Genomic DNA, 19370 nt, shown 5'->3' with positions numbered 1-19370 from the left:
TTATGTCTACAGAAAACATCACAGAACCATTCCTTACAGTTCATATAAAATATTGATCTAACTGGCCCTCTTTTTAACCTGATCTAGTTTACACATGTCCAAGGCTTCCTTCTTTTCTATAGATTGTCTTTCCGTATGTTTTTCCATACTACACCCTCAGATTTTAGTAGGGAGGAGTGTTCTACCTAGGGTTTAGCGTACATGGGAGCACATTATGCTTTTGTCCAGTAGTCTAGCGACTAATTTTAGAGTCACATGAAGGAATGAGCACTAGCGATCGCCGTAAGTAGTTCCCGTGTGTTTCAACAGATTTCGTTGTTGTTAGTCGGGAGGTTGTGCTTTGAGCACCATTTGTAAATATTTCGCGCTCCACACCAGTTTCTTTGGCTCTTCAGTGTAAAGAGTCCTAATATATATGGAATTGTTATGAGGTCCACCCTTACGCTGACATTTGTACAGTTATTACGACCATTGCTGTCAACCTGATCACTTGTGTCAATTGTCTGATACCTGAGATCTGCTAACCTTCTGTTGCCATCTTTTCGGTTTCTGTCACGACCATTTTGTTGTTGTTCTCATTCCATCTACCAATCGCTCTGTTATAACCCATTTTATCTTTATGTTATCTTTCTTTTCGTCTGTGACACACTCTCTCGTACATAATTTTTCACCCGTTCGGTAGATAGTGTGACAGTGTGGCACACATGACGTACTTACGTACGTTGGTTGCTAGTGTCAGGTGTGAAAGTAACTAGGCGTGAGATAGACTAAACGCATCATTTTAATTTAAAGAAGGCCAACTTTCATAAGTAAGACTAATTTGACTGGAACTAACCTGATTCCTTTTTCCAAAACATTTTGCGTGGTTACGCAATTTGTGCCAATTTTGGTACGAATTTATGAATTTGACGTAGTAAGGTTTGTAGTATATGGAAGGCCATCCTGGCATAAGAAATGATCTAAGACTTAATATAGAGCTGAAAAAATTTGTACTTAGAGCCAATAGCAGTTTGCTGTATTCGCTTGTATAACACTTCTAACATCTGTAATTTCTACTCCCGAATTGCCACTGCGATAGTGAAATTATCACAGGTCTCAGTTACTTTCAATGTAGATATGGAGTCATAAAAGTTAAACAGAAAATAAGTAAAGGGTGTTTATAAACGAATATCGGGGTTTTAACGCTTTATAATATTTATTAGATTAAACTTACAATTACAAATGACATGTCAAATGAAAGAGCAACTCAAACAGTTGTGTTTGGCACCAGTGCGCATACGCAGCGCGCAATGTTTCCGCTGCAGTTTGTTGAACTTCACTGTACCCAAGCGCTGGATAGGCCGCAAGGGGCCCAATGACAGGGCTTGCTTTGCATGACCTCCATGTTCACCCGACCTAACGCCATGCGAGTTTTTCCTTTGGGGTTTCATCAAGGATCGCGTGTACGTGCCTCTGCTACCAGTAGACCTCCCTGAATTAAGAAACCGGATTGAAACAGCTGTTGCTACATCATTGAAAACACACTTATCGACGTTTGGGAAGAACTCGGCTATAGGCTTGATGTGAGCCGAGTGACAAGTGGTGCTCACATTGAACATTTATAAAGTTCTTTGTAAAACTGTTGGAGTTGCTCTTTCATTTTGCATATCATTTATAACTGTAACTTTAAAATAATAAATATTATAAAGCGTTAAAACCCCGATATTCGTTTATAAACACTCTGTATTTCTAATTACAAGATTGAAGGTTACTACACACAATATAAGATGGAACGATAGTAGTAGTAATTATGAATAAGAAGACAGGACAAAGAGTTACTTCGAAGAGCCCAGTGGTAGGATTATTCTTATCAGACTTGATACCTACCCAACGCCAATTACAGTACTGTAGATAAGTAAGCTGCGCTATCGAGCAGACAAAGAGGTGACAGTGAGTAAATGAGTGGATTGAACAAGTAACATAGTACATAAAGGGATATGAAAATCTAATAGTCATTTGATATTGGATCACTATAGCAGTGGGAGGAAAACAGAACAGAGATACACGAGAATATGGGCCCTTTACTACAAATGAGTTATGAAAAGCCTAAGTGAGTTCTGCAGTCAATTTCAGCAGGTAATACAAACACGCCGTTCAAGGATCACGTCAGAATGAGTTATACTAGCAGAGGACCTTGAGATACATGACGATACTAGCTTGATTACATAATACTGAGAAAGAGATTCCGAAACTGGATTTTAAAGCTTACCAGCAGGAGATATAAATTGATAGAACTAGTTCTGATGAAAAACACACTGACGTGTAACAACATTGTACAGAACAATCAGTGTCTCTCAAAGTGGGATACTTAGTTATTGAGGAACGATTATGTGCACTTGAAGATCCCTGAGGACATGGATAATACGGCTAGGAACACCACAATAGCCAGTTCCTTTGAAGAGGAATGGATTTCAATCGCTGAAGATGGACAAATCAAGTGACGTGGAAGGTAATTGGTTAAAAACCTTGGGCAGCATAACAAACATCTCTCCTTACTGACGAAAGGCTCTGAGCACTATGGGACTTAACATCTATGGTCATCGGTCCCCTAGAACTTAGAACTACTTAAACCTAACTAACCTAAGGACATCACACAACACCCAGTCATCACGAGGCAGAGAAAATCCCTGACCCCGCCGGGAATCGAACCCGGGAACCCGGGCGCGGGAAGCGATAACGCTACCGCACGACCACGAGCTGCGGACTACTGACGAAAGAATGAAGTACAACAGGAGTAGAAGGTATTATAGCAATAGAAGTCATTTAAAAATGGAATTCATAGAAGAAGCACGGAAGCCTGAGCGAAATGGGTGCAAAAAGAATGTGAAGAAATCTAAAAGTAGCCGCGTGGGATTAGCCGAACGGTCTTAGGTGCTGCAATCATGGACTGTGCGGCTGAGCCCGGCGGAGGTTCGAGTCCTCCCTCGGGCATGGGTGTGTGTGTTTGTCCTTAGGATAATTTAGGTTAAGTAGTGTGTAAGCTTAGGGACTGATGACCTTAGCAGTTAAGTCCCAAAGATTTCACACACATTTGAACATTTTTTGAAATACAAAAGTAAATAGCCGTCGGATGGACAGGTGCCGCATTTAAAAATATAACATAACTTTCGAGTAAATTAGAAGCATTGGCCTCTACATTGAGAATAAAAAAGGAATTTCGTTCTGAACCGCCGAGGACAGAGCGCCAGCTTCTACAAACACAGTGAGGGCTTTTATGGCAGGCAGAAACTGTCTTATGACGTGTTATAAGAAGATATTAATGACGAGTTTGAGGACATAGGGTACCAAATATGAGAATTGGAGTCTGACACAGCTTTGGATAACTTGAGAACAGCCAACTAATGGGTAACATTCTTTTATGATTTCTAAACTAATTAGCGAAGTACATCTGGATGATTATTAAGTTAGTGTGTAGAATTTGTGGGATTGGAGACCACTGAGTTTTCAGAACACATTAATCCATTCTGTTTCCAGATTTCAACTGATAACAAATACGGCGACTATCCTACAATCGACGTAACAGCTTAGGCATGTATATTACTTATAAGAATGCATCACAAGAGCGGTTCTGACGTTGCGCTTGATAGCGGAAGCAGCATGTAAGAAAAATTAAGACACGTTCTTAAAAGATTCTACCACAAAAAGAACATGAAACTTCCTGGCAGATTAAAACTGTGTGCCCGACCGAGACTCGAACTCGGGACCTTTGCCTTTCGCGGGCAAGTGCTCTACCATCTGAGCTACCGAAGCACGACTCACGTCCGGTACTCACAGCCTTACTTCTGCCAGTATCTCGTCTCCTACCTTCCAAACTTTACAGAAGCTCTCCTGCGAACCATGCAGAACTAGCGCTCCTGAAAGAAAGGATATAGCGGAGACATGGCTTAGCCACAGCCTGGGGATTGTTTCCAGAATGAGATTTTCACTCTGCAGCGGAGTGTGCGCTGATATGAAACTTCCTGGCAGATTAAAACTGTGTGCCAGACCGAGACTCGAACTCCGGACCTTTGCTTTTCGCGGGCAAGTGCTCTACCATCTGAGCTACCGAAGCACGACTCACGTCCGGTACTGGCAGAAGTAAGGCTGTGAGTACCGGACATAAGTCGTGCTTCGGTAGCTCAGATGGTAGAGCACTTGCCCGCGAAAGGCAAAGGTCCCGAGTTCGAGTCTCGGTCGGGCACACAGTTTTAATCTGCCAGGAAGTTTCATATCAGCGCACACTCCGCTGCAGAGTGAAAATCTCATTCTGGAAACGAAAAGAACATGCTCGAGAAAAAATCTGGAACCAAATTATTTCTCTCGCAAAATATGACCGTCAATGGAATGGCGGATTTTACCGTAATTTGTTGAGCTCAGATAAGAATATGGTTACAAAAGCAATGTTATCGACTAATTCACGTAGATCGCTGGAAATATTCGAGCTGAAACCGAAACGAGCGTTTTTAACAGCAGTGATGTACGTCAAAATACACTTTTGGATTCAATACTGTCTCAAATACGATGCGTATCGCTTAGAATTTCCTTCTGTTGATCAATGAAAACAGCTATACAAATAGAGATACGTATCAGAGGAAATCACATTTATCTGATTCACAGGACACCCACCACTCAATGTAGTGCAGCAGAAAAAAGTTATTGCAACAGTGAGTTAACTACAATGCAAAAGTTATTAAATTTAGCTAAATATATGTTGTTATTTAGACAAGAACAAATCGTGTGAAGTATAATTACGTTTAGTTAAAATAAATGAAAGAAATCACAGACATAAGAATAACTTGTAGAGTAATATTTTATTTCGCAGCTGTTATTTAGAGAAATTACATTTAAAATATTATATGCTACTTCCATGAGTTACTGAACGACAATTTCAGAACTTCCAAGTGACATCCAATGTGACTCCATCAGTAGGTCCCAGGATATGGTTCTAGCGGTACGTTATCGTTCCAGAAGTCCATGCGCTCGCTAAGCCTGTCGTGTGCGAGCGAGAAGTTGGCCTGCATCAGCAGGTAGCTGCGGCTGCTCAGGTCGTACGGCTCCCACACCACAGGGTCCGCCTCAGGGGTGGGGTTCCTGTGGAAAACGTTCCTGTGAAGCTGTGATTACGCGTAATTTTGGCGTATTATCATCTGCAATTTACTGGACACATGCCTGAAGCGATTTTGCTATACTTCTTTTTAATGTATCATCACACATCACATGTAGACTATAAGAGAGGAAGCAAAAAGGACTTGGCCTGGACCTGAAATAGCGATTATGCAAATGATGCTTTGTTTCGTTTCCTGGTACCTGCTGCGTAATAACGAAAGACAAGGGTGACATCATCAGATAGTTCTGTCTCTACGATTTCTTAAAATAGCTATGCAGTGTAACATTCATTCAAATAAATAATCTTCAGCACTGTGCTTCCCTCGTATCTGGCAGATTATAACGGGGCAACAGTTTACAAATGGCGGCACTTTTCGTAACCGACATGAAGATCATTTTAGAACTGCTATATATAGATAAAAATGTTGAAAATTGCGGATTACGATATTACACAAAAGGGCATTTAAAGCTTCATGGAAAATCTAACACTATATCGGCATCAGAAGAAACAGTACAGCACGTTTTACGCAAAACTTTGGAATTAATGCAAAAGTGATCTTTCTTTTTGAACAGCTCACAAAGAGTAAAACAGTTATTGGCCACTAATAGGCAAGTCTGGTGGTGGAAATATAACAACAAATAACCATTACAAGTCATATGTTTTAGATTGTGTAGTACTTCCACTTCAACGTAGCAACAGCAAATCAGTCGTGCTTATTTTTCCCTGGACAGCAGACAGGTGCTGACGTGTGGACGAGTGGATGCAAAACGGTTAGTCTATATCGACAGGCTTAGTCTACCTAGTGGTACAGTAATGACCGTGAACGAAACAACAGCGATTGTGACGTGTTTGTGGGAAGAATGTTCGACGCAGAGAACAAACAACCCACACACTAATATGTCGACATATTAAAGTACCAAATATAAAAATAGGAACTTATGATCGTACACCACCCTGTACGTAATGACGGATATTGAAAATGTTCTGTCATGAAAACCTTGTCCGAATGTTATGCAACTGATAATCCAGTATTTTCATGCCTGAAGGAACTGTTGATTAAAAGTTATGCGTGCTTATCTTCAGTATTTTCCATAAAGAAAAGAGCCATTAGTGCAGATGAAGAATGGTGTGGGAATTTGATGTCCACTGGGTGTATCTAACATTGTCTCAGGAGAAGTTCGTAACAGAGCATGCCCATAGGACGTGTATGTACAGTTTATGGTCTTCTGTCTGATATGGAGAAAGGTCGAGTCATCGCTATGAGGGACTTGGATTATCATACGGACAGATTGCACTGACACTTGGCTGTAGTGGAACGTATTCAGACGGACTTGTTAGATGTGGACTTACGACAACAATGTGGCAAGAACAGTAGATATGACTTTATCCAGAAGGACGCCACCAGGAGAAGATCGTAGGATTATTCGACTTGCTCTAGCAAATAAAAGGATGACACCATCTGCAATCCGGGCAGTGTGCCACCACCAACAGTCCGGAACTGGTTACAGATATCCAGAGGTCTCGAGCTGCCCTGAGTTGTTTACATATGACATCACAGAATAGACAGCAGATCGAAAGACTAAACATCTTTTTCCAAACATGTTTCACAGAGGGAGGTCACGCTCTAGGGCCTACTTTAAACCGTCGCACGAACGAGAAAATGGCTGATACCGAAATAAATGACATGGTAAAGAAAACCAACTGAAATCACTCGACAGCGGGAAGACCAATGGACCGGACGGAATACGAATACGAATGCGATTTCACACAAAGTACGCGGTAGAACTTGCCCCTCTTCTGGCAGCAGTGTACCGTAGGACTTTTCAAAAAGGGTCGTCGAACAGATGCTAAAAGCTTTAGGCGTTTATCTCTGAAGTCGATCACATCTAGCTCCGAAAGGAGCGATCGTGTGAAACCAAACTCGCTATGTTCGTCCACGAGACCCACAACGCTTTAGATACGGTTCCCAGATATCTGCCATGTTCCTTGATGCTTGCGTACTGCCACCTAATAAACAAACTACGAGTGTTCGGAATACCAGACCACCTGTCTGACTGGACTGAAACGTTTCTAGCAAACAGACCGCAGCACGTCGTTCTCAAGGGAGAGAAGTCTTCAGACGTAAAAGTGATTTTGGGCGAAGCCCAAGGGAGAGTTATAGATTCATTACTTTTCATAGTATGTATAAATGGCATAGTAGAGAACATAGACAGTTCCATGAGGCTTTTAGCTAGTGATGCTATCGTATATAGAGACGTTGCAACGCTAGAAAACAGTAGCTAAATACAGGAAGAGCTCCAGAGGACTGACGCTTGTTGCGAGGAGTGGCAATTGATCCTCAACATAAACAAATGTAGCGTATTGTGTATACATCGACAGAAAGACCCATTTTTATCTATAGCTATGCGTATGGGGCGATTTAAAGTACGACAGCCACATAAAACTAATTATTAAACATTGCTCATTAGTATGGGATCCGTATCAGATAGAATTGGCAGAGGAAACAGAGAAGATGTAAGAAGATCAGCACGTGTCGTTACAGGTTCATTTTGTAAACACGAAAGCGCCACAGGGATGATCAAGCAATTCTAGTGGTAGGCGCTACAATGGAGGCGTTGTGAATCGAGGTGTGGTTTATTATTAAAGTTCCAAGAGTATATTTTCCTCGAAAAGTTAACAAATGTATTACTTTCTCCTACGTACATCTCGCGAAAAGACCAGGAAGATAAAACTAGGGACTGTCTGAGAAATTTTAATAAAACTAGGGAAATTTGATATTCATTATTACAGGTTTCCAGCTAGAATGGGATAAATTTGTGGACAAATTTTTTTGCTGGAAATTTACCACATTTATTCGCAACTGTACCAGGAAAGGAGGGACAAAGTGTCCTCCACCGCACATCGCACGGTGGCTTGTGTGGTATAGATGCAGATATAGATGTAGGTAGAGACTTGTATGGGTAGAGACGAGGTCCTCTCGACCACTGAATGGGAAGTACATGGACTCGAATACTAATGATACCATAGGTTTTACTTCGTAGGAGCACTGCAATGGGACCAACAGACGTGCTATTTCAAGTAGTAAGGCCAGTTTTATTAAGTTCTATACAAAAATAGAAAAAGGGAGAGATTTAAGTGTGACATGTGGTAATCAGCCAATAAAAAGAATCGAAACAACACAATTTCTTGGAGTGCACTTTGACAAGAAAATGAACTGGTCTTCGCATATAATAGATCTCTGTGAGACGCTTAGGTCTGCTACGTATGCTTTACAGGTTGTCACTACATGTGTTGAACGTAAAACTGCAAAGTGGCATACTATGGCTATTTTCACTCATTCATTGAATACGGCATTATTTTTTGGGCCAACAAGCCATTAGCAAGGAAAGTGTTCATTGCCCAGAAGCGAGTCTTGAGAGTTATATGTGGATTGCGCTCAAGAGACTCATATATGAATAGCTTTCGAAAACTTAAAATATACACAACTACATGCCAATATATTTTTTCTCTCATGTGTTTTGTGATTAAAAATGTAGAGATGTTTCAACCAAACAGTAGTTATCATGAGCATAACACACGGAGGAAGAATGACATACACAGCAAGAATAGAAATCTGAAACTGGTGCAAAAGGGGGTCCGCTGAACTGGAACAAAACTCTTCAGTGCTCTTCCTCCTGAAATAAAGATAGAGATTCATAACAAGAGTAAGTTTAAGAAAGCGTTAAAAATATTTCTGCGAGAAAAAGCTTTTTACAGTCTAGATGAACTTTTAAATAAATAAACTATAAAGTTTTAGTATTATATAATACAAAATGACATAATGCTACTAAGAATGTCATTTAACTTGAGCTCTATATCCGCTTGAGCTCTGTATCGGTTTTTCGCTAGTGCTTTAATGATTTTAGAAAATATGTATCTTCTCATTTCTGAATTGCTACCCAAAGAAATTACTGTATGAATGTTTATATAATTATGTACTCAAATGTTTGCATATGCTATAAGATTATCATATTGTACTTGTAAAAAATTGATTCGTTCCACGTCCTTGTGAACCCAACACAGTTGGACATATGGAACACGAAATAAAATGAAATCAAATCAAATGGAAGTAGCTACAGTGTTACAGCAAGCCGACGTTTACGTACAGCAGTGCCAATGACGTCATTTGCAGGGGATGGCACAGTGGACAGTTGACAGCTCATCGTCAACGACGTTATTTCACCATTTTTACTTCTACCACATAAGTTGCCCTCAAAAGATCTTTGAACTGTACGACCTGTAGAGCAATTGTTTGGCTGTATAATTAAAACATTTCAGTACGTACAACAAAGTGACCTCTACATACTAAACAACGGAATTTCCTGCCGCAGGGAATATGAAAAGAAAAACATATTTAGGCATAGCGAAAAAAATACAGTTTGCAGCACAACCATTGCTTATCATGTTCTACAAAATTTTAATAAAACTGGGATCCGTTTCAGGTCCTTACTATCGGTTTCCAGCAAAATCGGAACAAATATTTTGCTGGAAACACGATTTTTTACGTGTTAATAATGTTACTTACTGGGAAGGTCTGCTGAGGTAAAACGTCTTTATGTCTCATACTGCACCACAGTAGTAAGAAAGACAGAGTAGGTGATTTATTTTCTACATATTATGGTATTTGTTTGATAAATATAATATTATGCACTGAATATAGAACGTGATATACTACTAATCACTGAAACAACTTCAATCTCTTGAAGAATTACTTGAACACACGCTAATGGACATTTGGATTTCTCTAAGCTCTCCTCTGAGCTGCTCTGTTAGCATTACTTGGTTTTAGTAACTACAAGGACTCATACCCGTATTTTACGAAGTTGGTCCACAGGCGCAGCATATTCCTCCGTACTTGATCCTCTTCGGATTGTGGGTCCAAGTTATAATTAGTGTCACCATTATAACGGAGGAAGAGGAATCCTTGTTCTCCTTCGTGTTCAACACCTGAAATAGAGATGTGTTCCGGTCAACATATTATGTTTGCTCATAGCACTGAATGATGGGTTGCACAAGTAGATTAAACAACTGCACAGAATACACCGATGGCGTAAGACTAAGGTCCTTCATTCATTTAAGAAAAATGAAAACTGTCGCCTTTTGTTTTGTTCTTCAGTTTTATTATCCGATGACCGGTTTCCAATCGCTAAACGATTTATTATCAGATGGCACACACGCACTAGAAGGAGGGAGAGAGAGAGAGAGAGAGAGTTGAGTAGTTGTGCCAATTTGGAAGAGAGAGAGGGAATGGGCGAAGGGAGATCTGCAGCAGTGTGGGAGTCGTGTAGCTATGGCAAGATGTACAAAGAAACGTTTAAGCACTTTGCGGCCAGAATGCATTTCATGAGATCAATTTCGTTGCTTTACTTACAGTTATTAGTGTCCGTTGGTTGGTTGTTGGTGCATACAGTATTGTCGAAAACATAATGAATGTTATCCAGTGACATTAATTTTATTGCACATCACACACTTAACCACAGGTAAAATGCTCCACATGCTTTACAAAACCTAAATAAAAGTAGAAGTACAGCTAAAGTTATGTCAAAGAGTGTGTGGTCGCGACAGTAAGTATGTATCTATTTCTCTGTAGCAAAAATAAAAGTTATAGTCAGTTATATAAAGTTGTCATGTGACATTTATAAAATCCATTAAACAATAAGTTTCAAAGATAATGCATTTACAATTTTAGCAATAAAAAATCGTTCGACGTTTCTTTTTCTTTTATTTTACGAAGATTGATAACATTTATGAAATAAATAATAAACATCTCAGAATTTCTATTTTTTATAAATAATGAAAACAGCGTGGTATGTGGGAGGAGGAGATTGTGTGTGTGTACACGTGCACACACGCACTAGAAGGAGAGAGAGAGAGAGAGAGAGAGAGAGAGAGAGAGAGAGAGAGAGAGTTGAGTAGTTGTGCCAATTTGGAAGAGAGAGAGGGAATGGGCGAAGGGAGATCTTTTTAGTTATTTAGTTTTTAAAGTTAGTGATTCTTTGAAATTTTGGAAAAATTGGTTATTTGCTAAGTCTGTTTGTTCATTTAAGATGGGCTAATTTTCTTTTTGGATGAAAATCTCTAATTGCATCAGGAGGTCCTTTTTCATTACTTTCTCTATAATGTGTAGGATATTGAGAATTGTATTGATGTTTGTAATTGAAAGACTGTTTTGTGCTAGGTGAGCTGCAAAACTACATATACTTTAATTTTTTAAACACAGTGCATCTGTGTGTTTTTTGTATCGAATTTCAGAGTTTCGTCCTGTTTGTTCTATGTAATGGCAGGAGCACCTGCCACAGGTTAATTTATGTATAACAGATTTGTGAGAAGTGGCCTGGCTGTTTTACTGTTATTAACTTCTTTTGTACTTTGTTGATTGAGTAGTAACTTGTTTTTACATTCTGTGGTTAAAACAGTTTTGCAATTCTGAATGAGATGTTACCAAGGAATGGCATGGAGATACATTTAGTTTAGTCTGCTATTGAGGGCTGTGTTTTTGTTGCTGTTCGGTTAGTTTTGATCTTTTCATCTAATTTGTCAATTATGGATGGGTCATAATTACTGCTGTGGGCTGTTGTATTTAAAATGTTTAATTCTTTGGTTTTTACATCAGGTTCAGCATGAATTTTGTTTACATGATTCAGTGCTGATCTAAAAAATTCTAATTTGTGTTGATTTTGGTGGAATACTGTGTTATTTATAATGACAGCTACATCAATGATTTAGAAACCAAATTTTTCAAAGCAAACAAAATTGAAAATGAGAGGGTCATTTATTATAAATGATATGTTGATAAAGCATTGACACTGTACAATGGGACAACCACTGAAGGAGAATGCTTAGCTGAGAAACTTAATAATATACATCCTGAAATACAATATACGGCTGAACATCAAGCACACATCATGCCACCCAAAACAACAAAATTAGCATTTTTAGATCAGTACTCAACCGAATAAAGAAATTCATGATGAACCTGATGTAAAAACCAAGAATTAAATATTTTAAAGACAACAGCCCACAACAGTAATTATGACCCATCCATAATTGACAAATTAGATGAAAAGATAAAACCAACCCAACAGCATCAACAACACAGCCCTCAGTAGCAGAAGAAACTAAATATATCTTCATGCCATTCCTTGGCAACATCTCATACCGCCTTGAAAAACTGTTTTAATCCCAAATTTCAAAACAAGTTAGCACACAATCAAAAAATTTCAAAAAAAGATGATAAAACTAAACAATCAGACTACTTCTCAAAAATCTGGTATATATAAATAAATCTGTGACAGGTGCTCCTGCTGCTACTACATAGGACAAACAGGACGAAATAAACACAGGTGCACTACGTATAAAATATTCAAATAAATTTAATTTTGTAGCCAATCTAGCACAAAACATTCAGTTACAAACATCAAAGCAAATCTCCATATCCCACAAATTCTAGACAAAGTAATAAAAACGGACCACCCATAACAATTAGAAATTTTCGCCCATAACGAAAATTCACCCCACACCGTCTTACATGAACAAGCAGACTTAACAAATAACACTTTTTTCAAAATTTCAAAGAATAATTACACCTGAAAAACTAAATAACTAAAAAAAACTCTCTTCCACATCTGCACGTCTACACACACACACACACACACACACACACACACACAATATACTACCGCATACCACTGCTTTTTTATTATTTATAACGAAATAGTAATGCTGAGATGTTTATTATTTATTTCAGGAGTGTTATCAATCTTCGTTAAACAAAAGATCCAACTGTACCTAAGTGCAAGCCCCAAGAACATTGCTGACGTAATAGCGAGTATGAACGCAGATCTTTGCTCTGTTTCTCGATGGGCACAGAACCTAGGTCTGAAACTAAACCCCAAGAAATCCCACGTCATACTTACATCTCATCCAAAGTTAATCAGCCGGTACTTTCGCGAAATAGTCCCCCAAATACTCCTCAATGGTACCCAACTACCATACCAAAAAACAGTAAAAGACCTTGGAATAATCTTGGATGAACACCTAAACTGGAAAAAACAAACAGTCACAGCTTGCCGGAAATCGCTCTCCTCCCTACATGCAATTCAAAAATTTAGAAAAATATTTCCAGCCCATGTTAAACAAAAATTTGTCCAAACACTAGTCTTGCCTAATCTTTACTACTGTGATGCAGTTCAACACGGCACAAATAGTGAAAATTCGAGATGCCTCGAGCTAGTGATGAATACCTGCGTTAGATACATGTGCAATATACGGTTGTATGATTATATCAGTCCTTCATACTCCCAGCTAGGTTGGATACGCCCACATAAGGCACGCGATCTCCACACGATGTGCCTACTTCATCGATTTCTTAGCTACTGGTGCCCCCAATACTTATCTTCTCACATTAAACACCTATCATCATTCCACAACCGCAACACCAGATCGGATACGTCTAGCACCTTGGCTGTACCTTTACGTAACACAAAATCTTTCTCCGTGTCATTCTCCATCTCAGCCATACGACTATGGAACGTGCTCCCCTGTGATCTGCGTCTTATCCAGAACCACTCAACATTCAAGAGGGAACTCAAGACTTATATATTAGGGACGGTATAGCCACCATTGTTGTGTCCTTCTCATCTCTTTCTTTCTCCTCTCCATCATAGCTTCGAATTTTACCATCCTACTTCTCTTCCTCTAACCTATCTACCTCTTCTATATCTCTTTCACCCCATTCTATCGTCTTATGTCTCTGCTCGATGAGAATAACTCACAAGCTGCAAGAATATAACGATAACATTCCCAACTAGCAATAGGACTGACATTCATAAAAGAAAAATATGTTTACTTTCATATACATAGTCATTACTATTATTATTATTATTATTATTATTATTAATTGTTATAATTATTTTTGATTGTTATAATTAACATTGTACTACTGTTATAATCTCAATTTTTTTCTTTAACATTAATACTGTATAACATGTTATAAGTCCATGATATTCTGTAGAAACTGAAATTTGTTCAATCTGAGTACGCCTGGTTAGGTGTAAGAGAGGGCCTGAAGGCCCAAATCTTGCCAGGTAAAATAAATGCATAAATAAATAAATAAAAATATAAATGATACATCAAACGAAATTTCATTGCTAAAATTGTAGATGTAATATCTTCTAAACTAATCCTTTAAGAGATTTTATAAATATCACATGGCAACTTTAACATATAACTACATCTTATTTTTGCTATAGAGAAATACATACATTCTTACTGTCATCACTGTGTAATGCAAGAGCAGAATAAAGAGACTCTCTGCCCTAAGACAAACTTCTTGACATAACTTTAGCTGTACTCCTTCGATTATTTACATTTTATGAAGCATGTGGAACGTGTTACCTGTGGCTAAGTGTGTGATGTGCAGTAAAACTAACGCCACTGGAAAACATTCATTATGTTTTCCACGATACTGTGAGCATCAACAACCAACCAATGGACACTAATAACTGTACGTAAAGCAACAAAACTGATCTCATGAAGTGAATAATGCTCGCCACACTCAGTGGTTACATGTTTCGTTTATACATCTTGCCACAGCTGCACGACGTCCAGAGTGCTGCAACAGTCAGTAAATATGTACCATCTGATGATAAATCGCTAGGCAGTTCGAAACCAGTAATGACAAGAATAAATCAAAAGGCGAATGGTTGCAGTAATTTCAAGAAACCATTATTCTTCACAGTCACAGTGACCCTCATCCATAATGGATAAAAGTTTTGATAAGAAGACCTTCTTATGAAACAAGTCTTACTTCATTCAGAGTCTTTGTTGTACACTCACTACCAAGAATCAGCAGTACACTTACTAAGTTGAGGGAACCCAGTCATCATGGTCCGTAGTTTTTAATAGTATTATGAAATTTAATAGCTCAAAAACTTTAATAGATATTGGACTGAAACTCTAACCAGATAATTTGTACATTGTGACCTCTGACTGAAAAAAATTAAATCTATGGAACACATAGTGGCGTAAATACTAATATTTATCGTATCTATTGAATTTCGTGTAACTTTACACTGTACTTCTTCGCTAGTCACGATAAAAGGGCAAAACAAATGTTATGGTTTTAATGATTAAATTATTGAAACAGCAAACGAGGAATCCCATTTTTCATGCTAGTCTTTCATGGTTTTTATTCTGCTTGTTAATCCATCATTAAAACATATTATTGCGTCCACTTCACCAATCTGAAGAGGTGACATACCAACAAAACGAGTTTTTAGCAAGCATTCTCAAATCAACTATTGAAGCTTCCAATCGGAATCTTTGTTTTGCCCCGTAAACATTTTGCTAGGAGTTCAGAATCTGAATGATCTTTATAGATAGGCTTTAGTTCTGTCATAAAAATTTCTGAAATGATGTGTGCCTGTGTGCGTTTTTGTCCATTTGCTTGACATCTATCGTACTTGTACCATGAAGTGTTTCCTTTTGAGCAGAGGCCATGCTGTGTATGTTCGTAGTTGCCCAAATTGCTTTTCTCATCTCACTGACATTTTCGCTGTTTCTTCTGACGGCTAGGCCATAATATTCTGTGATGTTTCTATTTCTGATTTGGTGAGTGTGCCTTTGTACCATCTGCTTTGTCATTAGTGAGGGTTTTTTTTTTCCTGGCATTCTTTGCAGTTTCCTAAGTCTTGCCCCCATTCTCTTCCGCACATGTCCTATATATTAATTTTTGTTTCACTCTAGGGTTTAGCAGCCACAATACTACTAAAGTTTTTACAGACATCATCACCAAGTTGGTGAGTGTATCACATACCATGTCTAGCAATGACCTACTAAAAATAGAGACTGCATCCTTGCTTCCCATACCACTACTGAAACCTTCAAAGTTTTTGTCACATTTGCGTACATTTACCTTACTGGCACAACTTTGGCAGTGTTCTATCGGACATTCATAGTCTAACACCTTGCCTGCATCTACAGAAGCAACTGTGACAGTTCCATTCAGTGATGTACATCCTCTCTTCTGCCAGGAACCGTCCAATGCAGCAATAATATCAGAAGATTGACAAATATCTATAGTTTCTTTCGTGGCCCTCTGCACAGATGCTTCACTGTCTTCTGTTAGGGCGTTGTGCAAATGTTTACAACAGCTCTCAAATTTGACAGCAGTAGGAGTTCCATCGTACCACAGAACATCTCGTCTGCTTTTCTTCTTTTTCCAGTACACCTCATGGCTTAAGCATTGCGAATTTTCACTTTTCTATTTTGCATGTTTCAGGAGATGTTATTGTACATTTCGTTACTTTATAGACTTGACATAACAGTAATATTTTGCTGGTTCGGCCTCATCTCTTACTTACGTTTTCACTAAACGTAAGGGATATTCATTATTATAGTATTTACATTGAGCGGCAGACAAAAGCAATTCTGAAATCTTTCACTTACTAATTCAAATGTAACCGCTACTATCACTGTTTACAACACCAGCATCTTGTTCATTTTCGGTAAGATGTTTCAATTCGCCTTTTGAAGCACTGCTGACGAAGTTTTATTCCTAACCTCATTTCACTGCAGCGTAACAGTTTCTTCATTTTTACGGTTTCCAACAACAATCTTGGAACGATTACCGTAAAATTTACGACTGAAATCAAACATCTGCGTTTCTGTCATTGTAAAATGTAAAATAGCTGACATTTGAAGTCACAACAATAAGTTTATAAGACGACTGCTAGTGGAAAACGTAAGTAAACTGAAGTAAACTACTTCTATAGACAAAAAGATCGATTGCAGTAAATCCCTGCCCATATTACTGTCGATATGTTCCTCAAGGTTATTACACAAATGAGTTGCTATGGAAATAGCAGCGCAAAAATTAAATAACCAGACATTATAGAAAAGGTTTTGTGTTTGACAGTAACGTAACAGCTAAGCACTCACGGGTCGCATCTATTTTAGAAAGGCATTTAAACACGGAAATGATGAGGTACTATAAATGGAGTTTGATGATGATGATGATAAAGTCCCATACTCCTTGATAGAGAGTAGGGGGAAGACGCGCACCGCCATACTAGGCAAGGTCCTAGTGGAAGTGGTTTTCCATTGCCTTCCTCCAACCGTAATGGGGATGAATGATGATGATGAAGACGACACAACAACACCCAGTCATCTAGAGGCATGTCAAAATCCCTGACCCCGCCAGGAATCGAACCCGGGACCCCGTGCTCGGGGACCGAGAACGCTACCGCGAGACCACGAGCTGCGGAGAAGTATATATTTTTAACATCAGGAAGAATCACAGAATTTTATTAAATAAAAAAATTGATGTTAGGCACTCGCGACCTCCAGGACCCCTTTATGTGTGATTTAAATATTACACAAAATTCAAGTACAACCTTTGACGAAAAGGACAACTGTGTTTACAGTATGAGCACATTGGACACCGCAGTATTCTGTATACAGTACCATTTCGATAAAGAGTGATGCTCAAGCTGTAGCTTTCTTTCAGCAGCCGGCCGGAGTGGCCGAGCGGTTCTAGGCGCTACAGTCTGGAACCGCGCGACCGCTACGGTCGCAGGTTCGAATACTGCCTTGGGCATGGATATGTGTGATGTCCTTAGGTTAGATAGGTTTAAGTAGTTCTAAGTTCTAGGGGACTGATGACCTCAGAAGTTAAGTCCCATAGTGCTCAGAGCCATTTGAACCATTTACTTTTCTTTCAGCAAAGCTACCCATTCATACCATTGAGGCTAGATACCCACTGGATTTGACTCCCAACATATTTTCTTTGTGTCGTTTCTCTGTGGGAAACACGATATAATCTAAACAGACGCAGTTATACTAAGGACGTAAACATCAGCAGTTCTTCCACGGAATTGGTACTGGTAAATCTTTCGCATGTCCGTTTGTGTACTGCATCCTGTCCCTTCTTCTTGTGTTTTCTATACATTCCTTTCCACGCTGATTCTGCAGACAACCTCCTCATTCCTTCCCTAATCGGTCCACCTAATTTTCAGTATTCTTCTGTAGCACCAAATACTTATGTGTTCCAAACACAGGTTCTTAGAAATTTCTTCCTCAAATGGAGGCCTATGTTTGATACTAGTAGATTTCTCTTGAGCAAGGATGCTCATTTTGACAGTGATTGCTATTTTCTATGTCCTCACAACTCACAGTCAAATCTATTCCATAGCCTACCGCTGCGCCAAAATGTGTCGTAACATGATGACCTTCGTTCGAAGTGTCGCAACTGTAGTACTGATGTTGGGAAAACTATCCATTATTGGATATTACGATTCTAAGCCTAATATTGTCGTCATGTGAAATTTTCCCAGAGTAAATCTAAAAATAAGTAGTAATAGAACCAAGACAAGACTTTTCTTGTCCAGCGTGTTTGGAATTATGTAAATAAAGACGCGGAGCATCAGCAACTATAGGGAAGAATTTCAGAAATAATAGCACTTTTATTACAGACATGATCAAGTGTGGCAGCGACAGGCATCAAGAGTCCATCCAGGTGCGAGATGGAGCAGACTTGCGTTGCTTGAAACAGCCAGACTTGATAATGCCCTGGGAAGCCAAAACTGTTCACGGCTAAAATAAATCTGCAACTTTTTCAATTGGTGCAGAATTTTGTTTTTATAGAAAAAACAAGAGAAGAATGGTGCGGAATGCAGTTTCGCAAAACGATCTCCGCTTGAACTTACCCCATTCGTTCTTGGGTACGTTCACCCCGCGATAGTCGAACTCGTAGTAGTAGACTGTCAGACCAGTAACTTCCACTATTCTTCTGACGAGTGCGTCGGTGGGGTTGAAGAAACTCATGTCTTGACTAAGCTGGAAAAAAATTGAGACAAATGTGTTACAACAGAGTTTGCTGGTACATTTATCATAGTTTAAGAGGTCCAAAGGTATGTGATTTTCTCAAGGCGTGTCCAGCTCAAAAATTAAAGAAGACACCGCCCCACCGAAAATGATATAAGGTGATTCGACAGGCACGGTCGCACGTCAGACACTATTAAGCACTAAATATCACTGACTTCGTCTGAAAAAATTCGCGGAAATTGTGGTTCAATTGATTCATTAATGGAGCAATGATAGCTGAAACCTCTAACACAAATTCTGATCGAGTCTTGGCGAAGATTTCAGCGTTGTTAATCTCGTTCACAACCTAAACGTTGCTACTTTGTGCTCACAAGTAGAAAAT

The 19370-nt window shown here is 39.0% G+C and overlaps 1 protein-coding gene across 1 annotated transcript in view; it reads right to left on the bottom strand.

The window, feature by feature from the left end:
* Nucleotides 1-4810: 4810 nt before the first annotated feature.
* LOC126474510 (cholinesterase-like) overlaps nt 4811-19370 on the bottom strand; it is a 97870-nt gene continuing 83310 nt past the window's right edge. The window contains exons 8-10 of the mRNA XM_050101981.1: nt 18871-19000; nt 9973-10111; nt 4811-5109 (exon numbers count right to left, since the gene is read on the bottom strand). Of these exons, the coding sequence (XP_049957938.1) occupies nt 4941-5109; nt 9973-10111; nt 18871-19000 (438 nt within the window). The 3' untranslated portion in view covers nt 4811-4940. The remainder of the gene's footprint in view (nt 5110-9972; nt 10112-18870; nt 19001-19370) is intronic.

The sequence above is a fragment of the Schistocerca serialis genome, chromosome 4 (assembly GCF_023864345.2).
Source record: "Schistocerca serialis cubense isolate TAMUIC-IGC-003099 chromosome 4, iqSchSeri2.2, whole genome shotgun sequence".
Lineage (NCBI taxonomy): Eukaryota > Metazoa > Arthropoda > Insecta > Orthoptera > Acrididae > Schistocerca > Schistocerca serialis.
The sequence above is the reverse complement of the archived record's forward strand: the minus strand, read 5'-3'. Positions and strand labels throughout refer to the sequence as shown.